Source organism: Mercenaria mercenaria, chromosome 13, assembly GCF_021730395.1.
Source record: "Mercenaria mercenaria strain notata chromosome 13, MADL_Memer_1, whole genome shotgun sequence".
Classification (NCBI taxonomy): Eukaryota; Metazoa; Mollusca; class Bivalvia; order Venerida; family Veneridae; genus Mercenaria; species Mercenaria mercenaria.
The window spans coordinates 74,075,124-74,099,826 of NC_069373.1; the positions used below are offsets into that span (position 1 = coordinate 74,075,124).

Below are 24,703 nucleotides of genomic sequence, written 5' to 3' on the forward strand. Positions count from 1 at the left end.
AGTTATCTTCTAACACTATTTAAATCATCTTAATCAAGTTAAGAGAACAAAGTTTTAAGGAATTTCAATTATATGATCATTTTTCTCTTTAAATTTGATGAAGTTGCAAAATTTCTCTGTAGGCCGTACAAAATTTGATGTAAGAGTTTCTAATCACTCTTTAACCATATTAATTACGTTTTGGTTGTTATTCACTCAGTCATGAATAATTAAAATCTTGAGTTTCACTTAAATTTAGCTGATTATCAAATTAGGTCAGAACCACCGCAGGAGAGGCAGACTTTTGTCGACAACAGATGGGATTTAAACATCGTAAATTAAAATTTAAATTAAATGAAGCATAATTGGCTTATTGTAAGTAAATGTAAAAATAACTAAATTTAAGTGTTTGTTTGTTTGTATACTGTATAACGTTTCATTACGATATACACAATTTCCCATGAATAATCTATTTATGGGTTTGTAAAATCGGTCAAAAAGTTCTTCCAATTAAAAATAATTCATAACAGTTCATGATTATTATTTGCATAAAATTTGATAATAATTTATACAATTTGCTTTGCATAAACTTGGTCAAGAAATATTCTGATAATGTTTATTAATTAAGGCTTTATTCAAATTAATACAGATTCAGTAATTTGAAATTAGTGTAAAGATTTTTAAAACTGAATATTTTTTTAACAAATACATAAGAGCTATCTAAATTGAATCAAATTCATTATTTACAATTTGATAAATGATTACAGCATAAAAAAATATCTTAAAAAAAAAGAAAAAAGAAACAATTTATCAATCGTCAGCAGCTTTATAATCCAAGGGAAGTAATCCCTACACTCCAATCTGTCAATCAGCACAACAACTGCATAGCAGGACAACAATGTTAATCTCCCTTGCTTTAGTAGAATTTGTCTTTTCTGACACCAATCACGTTTGAATTGACAGAAACTGAGCCTAAAATCCAGGTATTACCCAAAAGACTTAGAAATAATTCATAAAACTGGAATCTTGCATAAATTATTAAAATCATCCAAAATCTTTTTAACCTGTTCAAACATTCAATTCTGCATATTACTCATCAAGTTACGTTATATGCGATTTCATTTTCGAGTCTGAAATAGTGTACAAACCTGGGTTGTTAGGTAGGATAGCTGTTAATTCACCTGGAATTTCATTTTCTTAACAACTTAACACTACAGTCAGAATTCCTGATTTAAAAAAATCAAAGCCCTCTAAAACAAATATGCAAATTCTTATCTGATCAATCATAAGTAAAACATAACCATCTGCTTGTATTTTGTTATCATTTTAAGGTTAAAAGGTTGGTAAAATATCATTTTTCTCTTTTAAAGGTATCCCTACTTATCTTTCTCACCTTAGACCGACCTGTGACTAAATCCATTCATATTTCCACCATTTGTGTACATATAATTTATTGTGTGTCCCCATTTAGCATTTTGAATTATTGATATCCCTATATATTTGTGCATGCACTAGTCGAGAGGGCTAAGACGTTTTCCTAAGGTGAAGGCCCCGTGTTCGATTCCTGGCTACTCCCACTGTGGTGTGTCCTTGGACAAGGCATTTTATCGCGATTGCCTCAGCTGACCAAGCTGTGAATGGGTAGCAGCTGGGGTTAAGGTATAATTGGTTTCAACTGTTCTTTAAAATAGGGTCGTTGAAAAGCTCTTAAGTTCATTGTTTCATAAAGCAACAGTAAAGAAAATTTACCTTTACCTTTCTTTACATAATTATAATCTAAAGCAAAGGTTCAGACAACCCTATATATGTACCTGTAACACCAAAATAAGTCTTAAGTTATTTGTTGTGCACCTCTGATTTATGTGAGGCAGCTGTCAGCTACTTGCTGAGAACAGGTAAATGTAGGTAATACAGGTAACCACCATTAATATTGAAATCTGAGCGTAGGATAAAACCCCTCCTAGACAAAACCCCTTCCACGATTTCTGATTAATTGGACAAAAACCCTCCATTTGTTTTAAAAGGAAAGGAAAAACCTTTGCAGACAAAATCTCTCCTGGTAAAAAAGAACCATCCATGATTTTGAACAAGTGGGACAAAGATTTTGTCTGCCTTGAAATTCTAATGGAGGGGTTTTTGTCCGTAACCTTGTCCGTTTAATTAAAACTCAGCGGAAGGGGTTTTGTCTCAGACAGGGTTTGACTGGCTCCCCTGAAAAATAGAAAAATGGTATTAAACACCTATAAACAAGACTGCTATATGTTTCCTAAGCATAGAAACAGAAGAATATAATTCACTTGTATTCAAAATAATCATCTCTCAGAATTCCAGGCTACCTGACACTTCTCATGTTTTTCCATGCTATAAGCTTCACTAAAATTAAATATAAATCAAACAGAATGACAAGTGCTTAAGACATTGACATAAAATATAAATCAAGATGAGACAAGACAAGGAAATTGCACATAATTTGAGAATCATGACCTTTTATCAATATTTGGTGACATCTGTCATGGTTTTTTAATATAAAATGAACAAACTATCTACATTTGACAACTGCCAAACATATCAAGTTAACAATTTTACAACTGCCACCTTAAGAAATTGCAAAAACCTGCTGTGGTAATTCATTTCATGAGAAAATGTGGGTTTTTTTTGTTGTGACCTGCAAACAAAAAATTTGAACAATGATAAATGATTGGTAAAACTTGAAATATTTTTTGCACTATGTTATTTTTTTCTTCATATTTTGTGAAAATGAAAGCCATTTCTAACTTCCAACCCACTACTGCCAAACCCTGTCTTAGACTCCCATCCTATCACTCTTTCATTAGGAAGAAGATACTTTCAAACCAAAGTAGGGAGACACAATTGTGAAGGAAGGGCTAGTCTGACTACAGACATATCTGATCCCGATCTTGCTGGTTCGAATCCTGCCCCTAAGGGTTTAGTTTCATCAGCATCTCCACCAACCCTTCCGCGATTACTGACATGAAGTCATCAATTATAATAAAATATAAGTTATGGGAGCTTTCTTAGAAGTTCAAAATAAACCTGACTCTGGACTTCCAATGCATTGCAAGCCAGTAGGGGACTCAGTGTCCTAGGACAGGTCTGTCGCTTTCAGAGAGCTAAACATTATTGCTCTTAGGTAAAGAGTCTGATCCCCAGGCAAGTCAAATTTTATGATGATGAAACAGAAGAGAATATAAGTCCTTTAGTTCTGATATGATATTATGTATTGGTTTAAACTGAAGTTGTAAGGAACCCCAAATGAAATGCTTTTTACCCATTTCAAACAAGAAAGCTCAGATTTACCAATTTTAAACAAGAAAACATTGTTTTTAGCCATTTCAATCAAGAATTCTTGGGCTTTACCCAATTAAACAAGAAAACTTTGTTTTTAGCCATTTCAATCAAGAATTCTTGGGCTTTACCCAATTAAACAAGAAAAATTAAGAAAAAATGGATTCTACCTATTTCAAACAAAGGCTTTTCATGACGTCATAACAACATCATTTCCCTGGAATAAATAGGACTTTAAAATGCTGATAAAAACAATGTGTTGACCCTACAGCAGCAACAGTGCCTCCAGAGGATCCTTAAAGAAAAGCAGACCATACCTCATTACCATAACACAATATAATACCTCGAAGATATCTTCTCAGGAGAATTTTTTAAAAACAAAATGGGAGAGTCAATGATCTTTGACTTATTTGACATGAAACTGTGGACTCCACGGTCACAGTCATTACATTGGTAGATCAATTCAAGTCTCCTCTTACATTCATGTTAAATTACTTCCCTTTATTAGGATAACATGGTTATCTCTTGTTACAAAAGAAAAACATGAGATGTAAGTTAAAATCAAAAATCTTTTTTTCTTTCTTACACAGAATTTAATAACAAACAATATAAATTTGACTTTATATTAAATTAGATTTATTTCAAAGATACAACGAAATCATATCATTTTTCAGCAGTCATTTTTCTTTAATATGACTAAAATAAATGTGAATCGCGACCAAAAAACAGAGCTAATGGTATCTGACACGAACAAAAGGTGTCGTCACACAGGCCACCAGGTCGGCATGCCATGAGACGGCTGTATTTTGAGATGTCGATCAATTTTTCTTGACAATGAATAAGTAAGAAAGATAATTTGTACCCCCCTATCAAGAGGTTAAATCAATTTAAATACAAGTAATAAACATCATTATAAATAGGACAATTAACTATATTACACTTAATGATATTTGATAACAAACAGAAATAAAAATTATTCAGTCCAAATACCACACTTGAAGATTTTTGCAAAGATAGTATTTTAATAATGAAAATCAATTTTGAAATATTATATATAGTTTCTTCTTTTGTGATTTGTGTGTTATTGTGAAATAGAAATATGGTTGACTGTTTATGGAGGTTTGAAATTAAAGAACGAAACATACTATAGTGGGGATTTTTTCAGGGGACCCTCGGGATGGTAGCTATTTGTGTGTGTGGTGGAGTGGGTGCCCAGGGTCAGATTTCCAAGGAAAAATGTTTTTCTAAGGAAATTTTGCCCTCAGTTGGATAATATTTCTCTAATACTTGTACTACTAGTGGAAAAAAACAATGTGGTAACACTGGCTTTTTCATCAATATAAAAGTGTCTAAAGTTTCGGGAAAAATTCTGTTTTCTGTCAAGTTACCAGTTGATACCATTCATAAGGCCATTTTTACAAGGAAAAAACACACAAATTAACAAATTCGAGAATTTCAAGTGATTTAGTCCCTTTAAAGCATTTAAATAATTTGAGATAACAGGAATTAGCAATATAGATAATAAATTACAAAGTAAAATTGGGTTTATAGAAAATGCCTTTTTTTATCATGCAGATGATGATAATAAAGATACATTTTAAATTCGAAGTCATTATCTTATATTGTACTAAAGTTATATCCAGAAAGCGAAGATTGCCAAAAAAACTTTTAAGTATGAAAGAGGCATAATTCTGTCAAAAATACAATTAGAGTTATGGGGATTGTAACCACACATGCAGATGATGATTATAAAGAAATATTTTTAATTTCAAGTCATTATCTTTTAAAGTACCAAAGATATGTCTATAAACGAAGCTTTCGAAAAAATTTAACATGAAAATAATTCCAAGTATAACAACTTGGTGACCTTGACCTTGGGTATAATGGGCCCAGCCCAGTGCACATACTTTGTTTGTATGCTGGACAATGTTTATGTGAAGTGACAGTGAGATATTATAAGCAATAGTAACAAAGATATGACAGAAAAACAAAGGCTGTCGAAAAACTTTAACCAAGAAAGCCCACGCTGACGACAACGCTGCTTTCGACACCGGGGCAAGTAGAATAACACCTCTTTTCTCCAAGTAGTGGAACTAAAAACACACTAATTAACAAATTTGAGAATTTCATGTGATTTAGTCCCTTTAAATCATTCAAATAATTTCTGATAAATAAATTACAAAGTAAATTGGGTTTATAGAAAATGCTTTTGAGGGATAAAGATAAAAAAAAGAAGATAAAACCTGCAGATAAAACAACTTCATTCTTTGCCTTCAAGATAATGGCAGCTTTTGGTCAACAATGTTTATACTCTAAGATTAATAAAAGAAGACTAATTATTCATTGTAAACATCAGAAAACTTATTATGATAAGCCAAGTCGGCAAGTGGCTACTAAAATGTTCATTAAACTCCTCAATCATAATCCCTATTGTTGATCAGACAGAAGACATTCTGATTCCTTTCAAGATATTTACCTACCACAAGAAAGGGAAAATATGGCAATATAAGCAAATGGCGCACCATTCAAAACAAGTGTCGAGGGTTCGCAAACATTGAAAAAGTCAACGTTCTGAATAATCAGATTTCAAGTATCGAAATTAACGCAGGCTATTAACTTTTAGTTAGCAAAATTTCGTACATTCAATGACCATTAGCAATAATTACCATGTAAAAAATGTTAATTTTATTTGTCTGAGCTATTACTGATAGACGTGATCTCCGCAATGTCAACAGGCAGTTCAGTAGATGAAAGGCGGTATCAGTCATAGGTAATAACGATTTGTTTTAGTAAATATCGAAACTACGCCATCCGACAAGCACAATAGTCACCTTTTTTATATAAAGATAATGTTGGTTATAAATTATTCTAAATAAACAGCTTTATCCAATAATACAAGTCGACCCATTTGGATCTTATAAAGTACATTTACGATCAACTTTTCTGATTAAAATAAAAGAAGAGACTATATGTATCATTATACCAATGGATTTTGTAGATTTTTGCCTAGTCTTCTGATACATTACACTTCCTAATGTAGTCTGTGTTTTGTTCACAGGAGATAACTCCTGAGGCTATTAAAATTTTGTATAATTATGTCCCTTTTCTTCTCAAAATGAAGATAATCAGCAGGGATCGAATTTAACGGTCGCTAACTCGCAAAATTCGAGTAAGAATAAAAAAATGCGAGTAGAAAATCATGGCACTCGAATATTTTTGCGATCACGTTCGAAAATCGGGGAATTCGCTCAAACTGTCCTTTTCTCTTTAAAAACTCCTTTCGGGCAGTTAATTTACCGATAATCACGTGACTGCTTCTAGACGCTTGTCGCTTTATACAAAAGTAATTATCGGATATGTAAGTAAGCGTCTAGGCAATATTTGTTTTCATTTTGGACGTCTGTAATTTGCAAAGTTCTGTGAAAATGGAGAGGAAATAACATGTTACTTGGTGCAAAAAAGCCCGCGGAGCTCGAAAATGCTAGCAACACTACCAACTGTGACCTGAGAAAAACTTAAAAGATCAACGTCAAGCCAAAAGTCCAATGAATCATTGAGTACTTTGTTTTTTATCGTACTTTCAAAACCAGAAAGTCCCAAGCCTGTCCGGACTGTGAACTTTTATATGAAACCAAACAACAACAAAACAACTTGAATTTAGCATGTAAACAGTTTTTAAATAATTGCTAGTGGAACCCATCATTTTGCTAGTGGAAAAAAATGGCACTAGCAAAAATTTGCTAGTTGGAAAAAAAGTTAAATTCGATCCCTGATCAGAGCCAAGACTGATGAAGTCAGAATATATAACAGAATTATTTTATCTAAAAAAACAAAGAAGATTATCTTGTCAGTAGCCAGACTACACCTAATGCTATTCTCAGTCTTCAGCAACACCTCTAGAAAGTTTTTCTCATATCAATGCCAACAGTGACATACTGCCTCTTTTACAGCCGACTTTTCAACTTGAACAATTTGGGAGATTATTTGCCACGATTTTCACCTACTTGTCAAGAAAACAATCAAGCGACATTGATCCCCATAAATCATAATGGCTGTTTAAAATAATTTAAGAATGTAGCGACAGGTACTTGCCCCTTGTAATTCAAGAGCTATCGAGAAGTTATCATTTTTTCTGCTATTCAAATAATAGAAATGGATTGATCATAAGCACTTGTGTAAATATTCCATAAATGGGCAAACAGTCTGTGAGAAATCTAAGTCGTAAAAACTGATGTGATAAAAAGTTCAAGAAGTTCGCACAGTCAGTTTTGAAGAGATTTATTACGCATGCATTGTGGTCCACATTTTTTGTTTGCTATAATTTTCTGTTTTCAAAATCTTTCTTGATTGTCATTTAAATCTGAATGAAAAATTGTATTTTTTCAGATTTGCAGATATCTTAATGCATTGTCCTGTAGTATGAAACAGAATGTATTATGTCCTGTTATAATGAAAATAGGTGTACCTATCAGGTGAAAATTGGTGTATGTGTCAGTTTCAAAAAAGTCACTAAAAGTAAATGATGGATGCCAGAAGGATATAGGACACAGTACAGTCATGATTGCTTGCTTGAGCCAAAGCCACTTGAGTTATGATGAAATAATGCACAGAGGGGCAACTGGGGTCTTCCTCCACCATTTAAAGCTGGGAAGTAGCAATATCACCTATACATCAATGCAATGTTAACACCCCCTACCCCCCACCTCCAATAAAAAAATACACTAGTTATGATGAACTAGGAGTTTTGCAGCATAAAACAACAGGTCTTTTGATGGACTCAAGGTTACATCATTTAAGACATATCATTACTCCATCACCCATGAGGCTAACTAAGATTTTAAGTATGTTGTCGCTGAGTTTTTGTTGTTGTTTTTTTTTAACCATTTTACTTTATCTATAATATAAGTTTAAACATTCTAAATATTTCTGTATGATAATCCCATTACAGTCATGAGACCTCCCTGTCAGTGACAAAATACTAAGTGTTTGTTTATATCAGTACATAAAACATAAAAGCATAAATATTCTACGAACAAGATCGCTAAAATGTCCAGTAGGGGGGCAGGCTATAAACCAAATATCAAAACCAAAAGAAACTGTCGGAAATTGTAAAGTATGAAGTTGTGTTATATAAAATCTCTACATGGGTAAAGTATATAAAGGAGTTGCAAGATATGGAATAAAACTAAAGATGTCCCACGCACTTTATTTTTAAAGTTTAAATAAATTTCATGGGTGTAGCTGTGGAAAAGAATTTATCTCTTGAATTGTCCTCCACTTAAATTTAATAAAAACCTCAAGTTTCTGTTTTTGCATACAGTAGTTATCTGCTCTTGTTTTGAAATGTCCATCAAATAATTAATCTCTAGGTGGTGCAGCTCTTGAACTTTTCACAAAGTTTCCTAACCCTCTTTCGGAGGCAACTTAATACCTGAAAAAAAACTAATAACATTTCTTACCTATCTATCTGCATGTTTCAAGAAACTGCTTTTCACTCCTCAGCTAGCAATATCAAAAGGTGGAAATCAAGGGAGACAACACTTCTTTTTCAGTTTCATGACAAAATATTGAATATATCTCTTAATAATATTAATTGTGACGTCTGTCTCCTTTTGACTTAGTAATAAGGAGTTCAGTTTGTCTGCTTTATCATGGTCTTTAGCGCATTTGAAACAATTGATTTAAGTACACAAGCTACGAAAGGATTAAAACGACCTATTCATTGCCTCGTTCTGGCGACCCTTTCGCTAGCCAATCAGGGCCTAACTTACAACATCTTGCAAATCTACCTGTAGCCTTGACTTTTGATATTTACAATTCTAATAGCGTACGGTATCAGTTAGCCGGTTAGCTCAGTCGGTAGGCCACTTGCTTTGTAAGCGAGGGATCACGGGTTCGAGCCCTGGAATGACTGCACATTTTTCTTACTCTTCGACATTCGAACAAGTCGTCTGGTTGGATAAAATAAAAATAGCAATACTGGAAATCCAAAATATACAGAAGACGAATGTGAATGGGTCGTTCTCAGATCTTCGTTTAGAAGATCAAGTACTTAAGTCAGATTGCGCATTTGAATATAGCAAATTGCAATAACTTTGTCATTGATGAAAAAACAAAAGCATTGAATTGGTTTTAAATCACTACCTGCATAATTTTCATCCACACATGCACTTGAAAGTGGGTGATGCCAAATACACAGATAGATAAAATTGATTACACAAAAAACAAGAGGGTCATGATGGCCCTGTATCGCTCACCTGAGTACCATTGCTCAAAATGATATGATCAAGTTTTGACATAGAGCACATAGGCATACACATTAAATATCATCAGGATAAACATTTTCTTGTAACAGTCCCTTTTGTCCTAGTCAGGGCCAATTTCCATACCAAGTTTGAGGGTTCTAGGCTCAAATGCTGCATTTTTGTACTATAAACATGACTATTCCTTACCCTGAAAAACTTAAATAACATTTAAAACCAATCTCAGTAGATGCTGCTGATATATATTCATTTACATAAAATAAAGGCAGGTAATTTGTCATAAATTCAGTCAAAAGTTATCTGCACTGATTGTCCGGGTCCATCTGATGGCACACATGACATTTCAAATCAGTATCTTCATTGGTTACTGAGATACACCCATTTTAATTTGAAACAAAGGGAGGTAATTTGACATAAAATCAGTCCATCGCTATCTACCCTGATTGCCTCAGTCCAACTAAAGACAATAATGAAATTTCAAATGAGTTCTATAAGTATTTACTGGCATAAATCCATTTTTTATTAAAATCAGGGGAGGTAATCAAGCATTGGAAGATACAGAGTATATACAACAATATATTAGTAAAGTATTCATATCGATATATGTTCAATCAAGAGTTATCTAATATGACTATGTCTTACCATGGAAGACAAAAATAACGTTTCAAACCAATCTAATTAGAAGCTGCTAAGGTGTATTCATTTAGATAAAAAATAAAGGGAGGTAATTTGTCATAAATTCAGTCAATATGTATCTTCACTGATTGTCCAAAGCCATCTGTTGACATAAATGAAATTTCAGATCAGTATCTTCATTAGTTATGGAGATATACCCGTTTTAATTTGAAATAAAGTGAGGTAATTTGACTAATTTGATTAAAATCAGTCCATAGTTATCTACCTAGATTGTCTCAGTCCAATTAACCACAATAATGAAATTTCAAATAAGTCCTATAGGTACTTACTGATATAAATCCATTTTGATTACAATCAGGGGAGGTAATCAGATATAAAATAACTCTGGAACCTATGATTGGATCTGACAGATTCGTCATGGAATCCAAGATTTGTTGTTGAAGATATTTTGGAAGTTTGTATCAAATCAAACCATAAATGAAGTCTCTATATGGTTGCAAAAGCCAAAATAGCAAATTTTGGACCTTTAAGGGGCCATAACTCTGGAACCCATGATCTGGCCAGTTCAATAAAGAAATCAAGACCTTGTAGTGATACAAGTTGTGTGCAAGTTTGGTTAAAATAAAATCATAAATGAAGCTGCTATTGTGCAAACAAGGTCAAAATAGCTAATTTTGGCCCTTTCAGGGGCCATAACTCTTAAACCCATAATGGGATCTGGACAGCTCAAGAAAGGAACCGAGACCTTATGGTGACATTAGTTTTGTGCAAGTTTGATTAAATTCAAATCATAAATGAAGCTGCTATTGTGCAGACAAGGTCAAAATAGCTAATTATGGCCCTTTCAGGGCCCATCATAGCCTGGGAATCCAGTCTGACAATTTCTAACTTTTTTCTACCTGCAAATTGACAGCCTGGGGAAACCTATATTACACCCGAAATATGTGGGTGTCTGATAAAGAACGATAACTTCTGAAAGCAATAATCCATGGCTAAAAATAGGAACGGAATTCTCACGGAAAAGACAGATCGGAATTGTAAACTTCCGAAGGTTTCCGAACATTTCCGAGCCATAGACAAACACAAGTTTTTACCTCCCATAGCTTTTTCAGCATGTTGTAACAACTTTTAAATATGTATGTTTATGTCAGTAAGCTTAAGTTTGCGTCATAGCCATCAAGATGTTTTATAAATGCAGACCTAGTGATCTACGAAAATTGCCGAGTTTTCAGCAGAATTGCCTCGTTTTCGTTTCAAACAAGCGCAAATATGATCATATGTTAATTAGGCTAATTATAGAAAATCGATAATCACCCTTACAGAAGCAAGCCTCTGTGGCGTACATGCTGCGTATTTGCTGTGTATATGCCGCGAACACAGTAGTACGCCAGAGGAGTATATTTTACATACACTGCATGCCGCGTACATGCCACGTACTATTTCGACGAGTACACAGCATGTACGCAGGAGGTCACTAGTACACTTCAAGTACGCAGCACAGACTCAAGGAGGATTTAAGGAGTACACTGCATGTACGCAGGAGGGACTTGTACAAGAAAATAGTACACTGCATGTACACCGTAGGTACTTTGAAATTTGTGCAGTACACTTCATATACACGGGAAAGACTTGTACAATTTCTTTTGGCATTTATACTTAGTTTTTTTTTTATAAGTTAAAGTCTGAAGTAAACTTCATATACGCGTGAGGGACTTGTTCATTTTCTTTTGGTGTTTATACTTTGATTTTTTTTAGGTAAAAGTCTGAAGTACACTTCATGCAGGAAGGATTTGTACATTTTTTTTTTTTGGAAGCAAGAACTTGATTTCCGAGTACTTTTTATCTTAATAGCATAGAACAGTTCAGATTACCGGTATTCTGAACAATGAAAATTTGCCAAACTATTCGCAATGTTCATTTGTGAAGCTTACATCTTAGCGATTTCTGAGCTGCACCTTGCATGCAGTGTAAAAATATATTCTTTTCATTTTGAATTAATCCTGGAGCTTTCTAACTTGGATAATTGAAAAGCCTTATTTGAACTTCGTTACATTACATTTTGTAATACATGAAATAATTACCAAGATAATGCCTCAACAGCGCCCGAATGAGAAGAATTAATAGCTCTCACTGTTATTTGAATACTCTTAAGCAAAACACCATTCTATCATGTTTTATAAAGGCTTTAATGCTCATTATGTTAACTCATTATGGCCTCACCAAATTAAGAAGTTGTTCATCAGATTTGCTGCTCGTATATTTTCAGAACGTTTTTGGCTAATTGCGCTCGCCCCATTGGAAAAAATCAATCCAAAATTTTTTGGTGCGCTACTTTTTACGGACGTAAAAGTGTATAAATGCTTATATAATTCCAGTCCTAGATTGTTCTCAGATGGATTTTAATCAAAATAAATACATACTACGCACACATCGTCTATAATAAATCATAACACTTATATTTAGTTGCATTAAAGTTGTTTCCCCTTGATGCAGTTACGCCATTTTCTTCAAATGTTTACCAAATTACATGCTACAAAAATTGATTTATTTCATTGAAAAGCAGATGAAGAAAAGCATACTAATTTATTTGATAACATCAATCTACATTATTTTGGTAAGGGTAAATATTTATTGATGCATGTCACTTATCTTTTTTCTGTTTTTTTTTCTGTCCAAATGATCAGCATTTGCATACGAAAGTTGGTGGGGTAAGGAATTTACATTATCACAGCAGTTTCGCCACAGGAGTACACAGCATGTATGCAGCAGGAGTACACAGCATGTACGCCGCAGGACTCGGGCCAGGAGTACACAGCAAGTACGCCGCAGGAGTACACAGCATGTACGCCACAGGGGTAGTACACCGCAGGCTCATTTGCATGTGAAAAGTGTATGTGCCACGTACATGCTGCGTACTATTTCCCGCAAACTAATTTCCTCCAGCGTACATCCTGTGTACTATGTAGTCCACAGCATGTACGCAGCAAGTAGTACGCGGCAGAGCTCATTTGCATGTCAAAAGTGTACTACAAACGTACTATCGGTGTATGTGCGGTGTATATCCTGCATACTATTTAAAGCCCTTGATTTCAGTACACATCATGTACGCATCATATACGCAGTATGTACGCAGCAAGAGTACGCAGCAGGCCTTTTTCTTCTGTAAGGGCAGCACCGACATGGAAACTCCAGATTTCCCCAGGCGTTGATAATATCAGAAACTCGATGCATGCCAATTAACACTGATTAGCACAAATTAAGTCGGATCAATGCATAGATATTATGTATTATTTCTTCTGACAAAGCACAAATATAACCAAGGCTTCCCAGGCCAGGACCATCACTCTGGAACCCATAATGGAATCTGGCTAGTTCAAGAGGGGAACCAAAATCTTATGGTGATACAAGTTGTGTGCAAGTTTGGTTAAAATAAAATCATAAATGAAGCTGCTATTGTGCAGACAAGGTCAAAATAGCTAATTTTGACCCTTTCAGGGACCATAACTCTGGAACCCATAAAGGGATCTGGCCAGTTCAAGAAAAGAAATGAGAAATTTATGGTGATACAAGTTTTGTGCAAGTTTAGTTAAAATAAAATCATAAATGAAACCTCTATCGTGCAGACAAGAAATTGTTGACGGACGGACGCACGCACGTATGGACTGACGACGGACGAAGGGTGATCACAAAAGCTCACCTTGTCTCTATATGACAGGTGGGCTAAAAAGAAGAAAATTGAAGAATAATTTCCTAATATAAAACCAGTAACAACTCAAAATTTGTTTTCTAACGAATTATTTCAAGCAAAATAATAACAACGGTTTCACAGACAATACAGACATTGCATTGAAATTATCAACTTCAAACAAAGAACACACCAAAAGGCAAGACAAAAATTACAGCTTTCGTGATGACCACCAGTTTGTGAATCATGCATGTCGAATGTCAAGTGCACGTCACATCCATATTAAATTATCTGCCAATCAGTTTCCTTTTTTACGCCTAATTTCACATAGAAATGAAAATAACGAAATCATGATCGCAATCTAGGGGTAATCAATACCCTCTTGTTTTCTGTTTCATATACTAACATATACTGACAAAAAATATTTGGAAAAAAAAAAACAAAATCACGCTATCTGGTTCCTCTGATATTTTGTTTTTATTATAATTACAACATTGTTCAGATATCATTTCCAGTTCCGAACAAAAGCAAGTTGTGCTTTTATTTATTTATATTGTAATTTTATTTGTTCATGCATGTTTGAGCGAGTTTTAAACTTTTATAAACAATATTATGACAGAGTATATCCAGCTCTGAGCTTCAAGAAATTAACGTTTAAAAATGGATAAGACAAACTACAAAGATATAGTAAAAACAGTGCAAGGTTTCATTATTGCATCTACTAAAATGTGAATTTCCAAGTAGCAAAGTAATTTTACAGCATCTTATCCCTTATCATACTGAACATGACTGATTCTGCCTTTGTGACCAGTGTTGATCATGATCAGCCTGCACATCCATGCAGTCTGATCATGTTCTGCACTGTTTGCCATTCCGTAAGAATTTTTTTGGTATGCACCCCTTTTAACAATTAATGGTACTGTCCAAATTGAAAGGTGGATAAGTTCATTATGGAAATTTAGCAGGGTAAGGGATATAATACACTTAGCAGTGGTGGTGTAGTGTGTTAGCTGCTGGCTGTCAATCCAGAGGTCTTTGGTACTATGGCTTTGACTGCATCATCCAGGTGCCAGATTCTTGAGACCAGTCGAAATAAGTGCTACTTTTGTCTATTTCAAACATGTGCTCAGAAATGGAAAATGAGTTAACAGAGATAAAAGATGAGTTAACAGAGATAAAAGAGCTTTGTAAGTTTCAAGCTAAAAAAACTAAACTCTGAACCTGGATTTGAGCAGATGATTTTAGTAAAGACCTGCAGTAGATCAACTGCCTTGTCTAAGTTGTTGCTCCCTTGAAGAGAAATGAAGAGGAAACCATAAAATCTGGTAACAACTGCCTTAATGAAGTTCATTATAGAGCGGTCATGTGACATGCAGACTGACCCCTGTCAATTAAAGATGCATCATGGGAAAAATCCCAGCATTCCTTTAGTCCCCACCATCCACTGCAAGCAACAGTGAGCATGACTCATCAAAATATTTGAAGGGATGTCACCAAAAGTGCAATGACATTAAATGAAAATCACAAACATCATTAGGAAAAGACAAGACACTGAGTAATTTCCGTGATTTTCCACACGGCTCCCTGGGGCAAGAGTCCCGATCAGGAAACAGCTTAAGATGCCAGCTGAGATTTTGCAATTGCAAAAAGGAAGGCTTTTCCACCATAAAAGGCAGTTAATTAACAGAGACTGTCCTTTTAGTGAGCATGATTCAAGGCAGGTGATTCATACATCTCCGGCAACTGCAGTTAAGTCTTCATTGCACCTGTGACTATGTATTTCAATTGTTCAACAATAATTTAATACTATATGGAAGGCATCTGAAATCATCTGACACCCAGCTCAGATGCCAATAAGGTTGGAATCTGATTTCATAACAATTGTAACTTTGGAGTCGTTATTTAGCAGAAAGCCTGGAAGAACATGACAAATCTTACTCCAATGAGATGCAGAAGCTGTCTCTAACTTGTAAAATTAATTAAAAATACGGATGGTTTCATACATTGGACGGACAAATTATAAATTTTTCATTAATACCTGCGAAATAGTAAAAAAGACTGATCTTCGAGACTAATCAAATATGACATAATTAAATATGTGTAACTTATTACGAACAATCTCTCGATAAGTCTTAAGAGACTCAAGTTTTTAAACAATTTATTGCAATGGTCCGTTTAAAGAAATAATTTACATCTAGTCTCAGCACTAAATCATCAAGTATACCCTTGCCTTTTGCTGTTCTCTGCCTAAGGTCCAAACATTAATTAATCAAAAGACCTTATCCGAAAAACTCCATTATTAAAGATTCCAGGGAAAGAAAACAGCCTGAGGGAAAGAGCATCTTTGGAGCTGACAAAAACGGGAGACCGATACACGATAATTGGCAGTAAACCTGCACTAAATCAGTCCTGAAAAATTGGCTAAATAATTCAGAACGACTTTGCAAAACTCGGCATTCCGAGTCAAAAAAATTTCCCTAAGGGTCTCAAGAAAAAAGCCTTGTATGATTACAGGTTCATTATTATAATTCCCAAGCGGGCTGCAAATTCTGTTCATGGACAACAGAAAGTGTTTTTATAAAAGTTTGAAGTGAGATGGACAAAAACTCATAAAATTCTTCAAATGTGCTTCTTTTTAATGTAACATTGGCTAATTTGGTTAATAATGAGCTATGTTAGACCCCTGTGGTTCATAAAATATGAACAAATTAGGCAATATGACAACTTTAACGTTAGGGACAGATGTTCAAGGGATTTTCCATAATGCTTAAATGTCACCTTCGATATCACAAATTAAGTTTTTTCGGAGGTTATCAATATAAACAGACTTGTTTGAGGAATTAAAGAAAGTGTTTAAATTCTACATTTTCCTTTTGGCACAAATTAATTATTCATCAGGTAATCATGAAAATTACATCAAATTTGTGTAAAAAAATCAAGAAAAATTAATCAACAAAGATACTCTCCAAACTCAGAGATATCAATCAAAGGAAAAGTGCAACACTTTGTATTATTTGTATGATAGTTAAATTATCTACATATTAAAATCATGCTACATAATTTTATTTGTTTACATCATTCAAAACTTCAGTTTGTGGTTTTACAAGTATATATTGAATTATATTGAACGTGTACAACCAAGTTAAAAATGTTCTAGATGTTCATAGGCCAGATGTTAAAAAAATCTACATTTAGGTGTACCCATACATTGTATGGAACTGCAACCTGTCTAGAATTGCATGTTTAAAAGATGGCACTATAGATTATACATAATTATGTACACAAAAATAGAGAAAGTAATGTGACACAATAACAACCGTTCAATATCCCAGTCTCCTTTTGTTCTTTGTCAAGGACAAAAAAGTGAACAAAATTTGTAAAATTTATTGTTTTATGCTACTTTATTTACTGAAGTTGCATTCAATTTCAATCAAAAACTGATTTCTTTTGAAAGGAAAATCAGACTCTTTTCATGCAATCCAGAGACACTTCCAGTGATTGTCACATTCTAAATCAATTTAATCAGACAGAAATACAAAATAATGGGCCTGCTGCATCTCTTTAAAATATCCCCATAACAGTTTTTGCAAGCATGCAAAGTTTCTGTTGTCGCAAGAATTTTCAAAAGACATTTTTTGCATTCATTAGAATACAGATCGGAATTCTATCCCAACAATACCTCGTCAAGAAATGATTGCGTAAACATTCGTCTAATTAGATCTGATGTGTGCACGAGAACTAACCACTTCACTTGCATGCCGAGACAAAAGATCAAAGAAACGTTCACAACAATGCACGAGTTTGGTCTCAAGACGTTGCGAAACATGTGACCTTTTAATACAATAGCGAACACTAACGTGACGCAAGATGCCGGATGCCGTAATATTTGAAGGCACTCGAGACCTGATCATGATGATTAATGGTCGTCAGTCACAAAACAAAACACGTCTAGGTCATTTACATGAAACAAGGAGAGAAAACTTCACAATCGCCGATGGTGTTAATTTAAAATCATGCAACGTGACAGATTATTTCTCAATACACGCACCATCCGACTGATTTTCAACAAAGAATACAGCTCCAGAAGGAAATTTTAACATTTAAATCAAATCAGGCACGAGTTTCTTGTAATAACATTTATTTTACATTAATTAAAGATGTCTAATATAATGGTCCCTGTAAAGATATTAGAAAACTTCAATAACTGGGTGTCTGGGTGAACCCAAAACACTTTCACATTCTAAAATACAACTTTATATCTGTTTACTTTAAATAATCTAGTAGAAGATGCTGCATTAAGTTCTTTAGGCTATATGCATAATGGTTTTGCAAGAAAAATCTGATGTATTTTGGAAAGACAGCAGACGGCAAAAGAATGGTCAAAACTGTGAACAAAATTACAAAACAAATTTATTCAATACAAACAAAAGGATGAAAAGAATGATATCCAATAGTCAAAAATTGTCCTTGTCACAAGCAACATGACCTCAAAATCAAACTGTGACAAGTTTTTATCTTGACCATCAAACATCTGTTTAGAATAACCACAGAGTGGTATATGGACTATATGGGACTTCACATGCACCCAGGTCAAACTATCATCCACCAGTGATAAATTACTCCCATGTTTGTTTACGTTGACTTTCCACTTGTCTAATTCCATAAAACTCACCTGTGCAGTGAAATCAATCATGACTATGCTCTCTAAAATCAATGTCATTAGTTTAAATTTATCACATATCAATCAACATTTTGTCCTTTTATCTTGCTTTCAAATAGCTTATGTTACTGTTTACTTTATTATTATATCTGTATAACTATAAAGATCATGCTTAATGTTTGTACCAAATTTGATACTATTCACCTGATTTTTATCTGTGATGTGCAATAGGACCTATGAGATGGTCAAATGCTTATTATTTTGTCATTTATTATGACCGCAAAATCACTATTTACTTTATTAATATATTTTCTACTGAAGATATGAATTTCTATTGTAAATATTTTGATCTTTATAAAAATCAGTAAAATCAGTGCAATCAGTTTTTTGGCAATTTCTTGAGTCCAAGCTGTCTGGCTACAAATTCCAAATAACTTTTCATCAGTTCATTTATTTGTTTAGGGAATCCCCAGAAGTTGTCTACAGTATTGGAATAGATTTGTATACAGGAAAAGTATCTAGGTGGTCTTAGGCAGGTAACATTTGTTTCAAGCAGTCCTTTCAACATCTAGATAGCCTGCCTTGATAATTTATTATGTGATGTCATTATTTTACACAAATAGAAATCTCTGTTAATTATTATAAGTAATCAATGAATACCATCTATAACTCATGTATATGATTCTTTGTTAACACACATAAGAGAAAATCATTTGATTCAGTTTAGCTTCATCATTACTTGATGATTTTAAATGGAATAAAAAACATCAAAGTACAAAGTGTTTGGCACATATTACCAATACTTTTCTCAAATACTATGTCCAAATGCTTTTTCACAGACCAAATAATGTAGGTTATGTGCACACTGTGCTGTGATTTGGTGGTGTTTGAGCGAAGTTTTGAGAATGTCTGGCAGATACTTCGTGTAGAGGGAAGCACTTGTTTCTTTTCTTGTCTTCAACGTTTCATCTTAAGGTTTAGCAGTATATCAAAAAACAACAGATTTTTTTAATGAATGAACATCATCTTGACACACAACTTATCTGTCCAATACATGTTTTACTGTTCTATCCCACAGAGTTGGATACTTAAAATATTCTTAATGAGTTGTCCCCCTTTAAATAAGAATGCCATTTGTAAAGAAATAAATGTAAACAATTGTAAAAACGATGTTTTACCTAGTTATGTAAAGTTTAAACACTCGCACGATGTTGCGAATGCATCAAAACGAAGACGTGTAACAGCTTTTAAAAAATGGTGAGTTTTTAAAGGCCCTGAACTGTCCAGAAGTGTGGCCCCTTCATGCAGTCCCTTTCAAGAATTCAATACATAAATCAGTAAATTGACAATGGTTTTGTAGAATAATATAAATGTTTTATACGCTGTTAAATTTTCAAGTAAAACAATGCTTTCTTTCTATGATTTGATGACGTTCGAACTTTTTTCTCCGAAACATGGACCTATACCTTAAGTTGGCAAAATTCATGAAGTACAGTTTGTTAAAATGGGTCAACCGTGTTGTTGCACTTATAAAATAGACTGGCCCGGTTTATAGGTTGGTCAGGGCTACGGATATTTATTGTATTTCGCTATGGAAATATTTCTATAAAATGCTTCTTCCCCTTCCATGTGGATCCGTCCATGCTTACAAACAGGTCTGTTTATTTTATGGACTGTAACAAAAACATTATAAACAAAAATGTACCTGAATCAAGCACTTTCACCTCCCATGTATAGGTGACAAAAAAGTCATGATGGTTGGCCACCTTTTCAACGGAGAGAGCTTTTTAGCTTATTTAAACCACTGGATGAATGTTTCAATATCGGTCTCACTTTACTAATACTTTACTGCATTTTTTTTTAAGGTAATGGACCCTTAATTTGACAATCAGCAATTTCTGTTAATTTACCTGTTCAGCATATGCGATTTTGACAGGATGAAATGAAAACTCATTTTCCGTTATGCCGATTGTCATTACGGTCCACTACCTTAATTTTGTTTCTTCATAAATCTGAAAGCATTTATGCATCACAGTTGTCTCACCTTTACAATCTGGTCATGTGTCTTAAGTCCTTTACTTTGTGCAGGGCCTCCAACCATCACCTTGGAAACAATGATACCCTCTGTCACCATTCCGTCTCTATTGTTGTTGTTGTTGTTGTTACTATTATTATTGTTGTTGTTGTTTTCAGGCTGGAAAAAATAAATTTTATTGTAAAATTAATAAAGAGTTTAAGAAATATAAAGTTGGCCTGTGGATCTGAGTAAAAAAACCCCATTAAAAACACAATTTAAGACCCCTCTCTTTTCTAGCATGATATACTTTGATCACAGAAAGGTTCATTTTTTAAAAAGCTTAGGATGCAGCTTGCTTGGTCCTAAATATGAGATGAAAGACAGAAATGACAGCCATCTTGTTCCTTACTGTGCCACTGAACACTTTTTGCCCAAGCCATTGGATATTTTTGGTGTATTATTGATTCTGAAGATATAGAGAAAATATGTGCCAAGAAAGCCCAAGTCCTATTTTCACAGGCTAAATTGGCTTTTAAAATTCATTATGTTTAATCATTGGCTTTGTATTTTGTAAAGAAAAAAGAACCTGGGAGCCATGCATTTCCTGTTTTTGGAAATATCCGGAGTTTTAGCTAGTTTTCATAGTAAAATCCTACCGTAATCCCATCCAGGACAAAAATTCCCTGAATGGAGTAATTCTGTACCAGTATTGACTTGCTCCCTGCTACTTCTCTACATGTATATTAGGTGGCAGGCTCATAAATTAAGACCTATGACATTGTATTCTGTCAAATAATCATCAAGAACATATTATTCCCTCTATTCATAGTCTTGTACTTTTCCTTCTGATATGCATCCAAACATATGGCCAAGTGATTATAAAGTTACTTCCAACCACTTGCTACTCACCTCTGCAGGTGCCATGCTAAATTTGTCATAATTATGAGGAAGACACCTAGCTGACTTACAAAACATTCCCAGGTCTATCTGAGTGTCGGCAATGTCTGAGGGGGCTCCTGGCGTCTTCCTCTACCATTACTTAAAGCTAGAAAGACACAATTTGGCTAATAGGATGTGTCAGCCAAGAAAACAAACAAACAAATTTTATATTCCGAACTAAAAGAGGAGCTTGCCAATATATCTGTATCGGAGTATAATGTAAATAAATGTCTTGAATGAACTTAAACTGTAACATTAACCTTTTATCAAGACTTTAATATAATACCATAGTATCACATATTCACGATTAAATAATAAATTGTTTCATTATCATAAATATTATGAAACTGAGCTTTAACAGTAGCAAAACTTCAAAGGTTAAATGAGCCTTTTATTGGAATTAAATACCTTTTATAAGGTGATATTATCCCCTATAATGCAGAATTTTTCCTTTCAAGGTATACCGGTTTGGATTTTTATTGCGATTTGTTTATTTGATTAAATTTTTGCCTTGAAAATTAATATTTAAGTTATGAAATTCAATCATTTAATTTTTAAATAAAAATTGATATGCCTGGTGTGAATAGTAAGTAATTATAAAAAAAAAAGTATAAGATGGGCCAAAGGTAACTGTTACATGAATATCAAATTAACACAGCTAGGCTTCTGAAATCTTTGTGAGTCTGTGCTACATTTTTGGAATGTACTATTTTTTTCAACACCATAACAATGTCCTTTATTTCAAGAAAACTCTGGTCAAAGGATAAGGAGTACTGGATGACTATTCCGGTCTTTCACAGATGCTGGAAAGACGTGTATAATGACTTTCATGCTGTAAATGGTTCATAATTATGCTATTGTAAGAAAATAGTGCCCAAAACAAAGAAACTGTTTTTTATTTCTTCTATTATTTGTAGGTAAAAGAATTTATCTCTGGTTGCTGACCTGGAAGGGGAAAATTTCACTCTCAAGTACAACCTGTTACCAGTGACAGATCCCAATTTCACAAGTTCAGTATTGTCCTCTGAATGTCCTCAGTAAGCAACAGTATGTTTATGCAAGTTTTTTGTAAAACAAAAACAACAAACAAACAAAAAATGACAAAAACAACTCTAATATAACTGAATTTGTAAACATTCTGCTGATCATTCGTATTTTCTTAATTTTCAGACATTTAATTCAGAACCCTCCAAGGCGAGAATTCTGACAGACACCAGACAGTGTTGCTATTGGACCATCTCAATGTTTTTATCTTTATTCACTCTGTCAATGTTTAATTCAATTTTGTCAGCTGACATTTTGAGGGCCACTACTTGTGAAAGTTTGGAATTCCCGAATGACACTTCCCATCACCTTCAATCTCACTCCTGGACTCTCCTTGACTATGATTTATTCATTAGTCAACTTGACTTAGAACAAAGTCCTGACATGTTGTGGATAAAAAGGCATAAACCACAAATAAAGCTTTTCCCTGATCAAGATCAATTTTCAATCAGAAACCAACAAACATCTGTGTGATCTAGACAAATGTGACAATAATTGTTGTTGACAAAAGCCGAGTCATCAGTGTCCAGTGAAACTATATCCTTATATAGTCATAAAAGCCAATTTGCTGACCCCGTGGGACTTCAATAAAGAAAGCTTCCAGACGAATTGGATCATAGTTAGCATCCAAACAGAAGGCAATTCAATGTTTCCCTCCCAAAGGTGTAATGTAACAACTTAAGGTCAACTTAAGGTGTTTCAAGGCTGACCAAGGGCAATCAAGGTCAGATACTGACCAGTTAAGGTTAACATTTAATCAATGGGTGTGCAATAAATTAGAGCCTTGTTCTTCTAGAATTTCTGATGATAACCCAATTAAGGAATAAGATATTTGCATTATTTTGAGTGATCTGAGAATTGTTAAGTTACTCTTGGGCATGTTGATCATGCAGGACCAACATAAGGGCAAAACAAAGACTGTAATAAACTACTAAACTGTCAACAAGGACAGTGTTAGATGCCCAAGTTTTGGCTGACTTCATCTTGAGATAAAACAACAGACAAAAGACATCCTAAAACACTACTGCTAGACTTCGCGGGCTTAGCGCAAAACGGTTGTAACTCCTTCTTTATTTCATATAAGTTACAACCGTTTTGCGCTAAGCCCGCGTAGTGATTTCCTGGAAGACTCTATCTTAAATGACTTACACCTTTGTTGCATATAAATACTAGCAAAATAATAAGAGCTGTCAGTTAGAGAGCATGTTCCACTTTTAAGAAAAACAAGGGCCATAACTTAGAAACAATTAGGAAACTTGCATGCAAAACTTCATCCCATTCTTCTACAAGAAATAAGGGCCAGAATTTGGCTTAATTTCAAGCTCGAGTCTCCAATGAATATGCATGTAGATATTACTGATATACATCTTGATAGTTATTTGCTCTCATAACTTTTAACCAAATTTTCCAAATTACAAAAGGACCATAACTTGCATTAACATCAAATTTCTTAAATGTTTTCAGAAGGTTTAAATCTACCCTTACCTATTATCATTTGAGGACTGGGAAGCATTCTGTTAAGTTATATTCCATTTACTGTTGACAGTTTACAGTTGAAAGATAGTTCCACACAAAATTAAAACATCGAAAAAGTAATTTGAATTCTGATATATGCTTGTTTTTGTTAAAACACACTTACACTTAAATGATGTCACGTTAACGTGCAATGACGTCAATGTTTTTGAAAGAGCGCCACTATATTTTTACTACTGTTTTAGATAAAGGGCATATTAGAATCGAAATAATGTATAGAAAAATTGTGTTTCACTTAATATACACTCAAAAGAGGTTATTGTAACGTCGGCAGAATAATTCACTCGGGCTACGCCCTTGTGAAATTATTCTGTGGACATATAACCTCCTTTTGTGTATTAATAAGTTAAACACTGTTTTTCTATACATTATTTCCTAATTAAGCATGAGTTATCTTACTTAATATTTCACTAATTTTGATGACTAAAAAAGCATGGTGTGAAATTTCAATGAAATACATACAGCAGTTATTGATATACAGTTGATACTAAGTAGCACGTAAATACTTTATTGAAATTATCTTTGACGAAAAAGGACTGTATAATTTGTTCAAAATTCAACCAACAATTATCCAACTTGTTAATTTCAGTAGATCTGATAAATAGGGAGCCTTGTGTAAAGTTTCAATCCAATACATGTAA

General features: G+C 33.9%; 1 protein-coding gene across 1 annotated transcript in view; it reads right to left on the bottom strand.

Moving 5' to 3' along the window:
• LOC128548020 (E3 ubiquitin-protein ligase PDZRN3-like) overlaps nucleotides 1-24,703 on the bottom strand; it is a 233,718-nt gene that overhangs the window by 192,643 nt on the left and 16,372 nt on the right. The window contains exon 3 of the mRNA XM_053522279.1: nucleotides 20,574-20,723. Coding sequence (XP_053378254.1) covers nucleotides 20,574-20,723 — 150 coding nt within the window. The remainder of the gene's footprint in view (nucleotides 1-20,573; nucleotides 20,724-24,703) is intronic.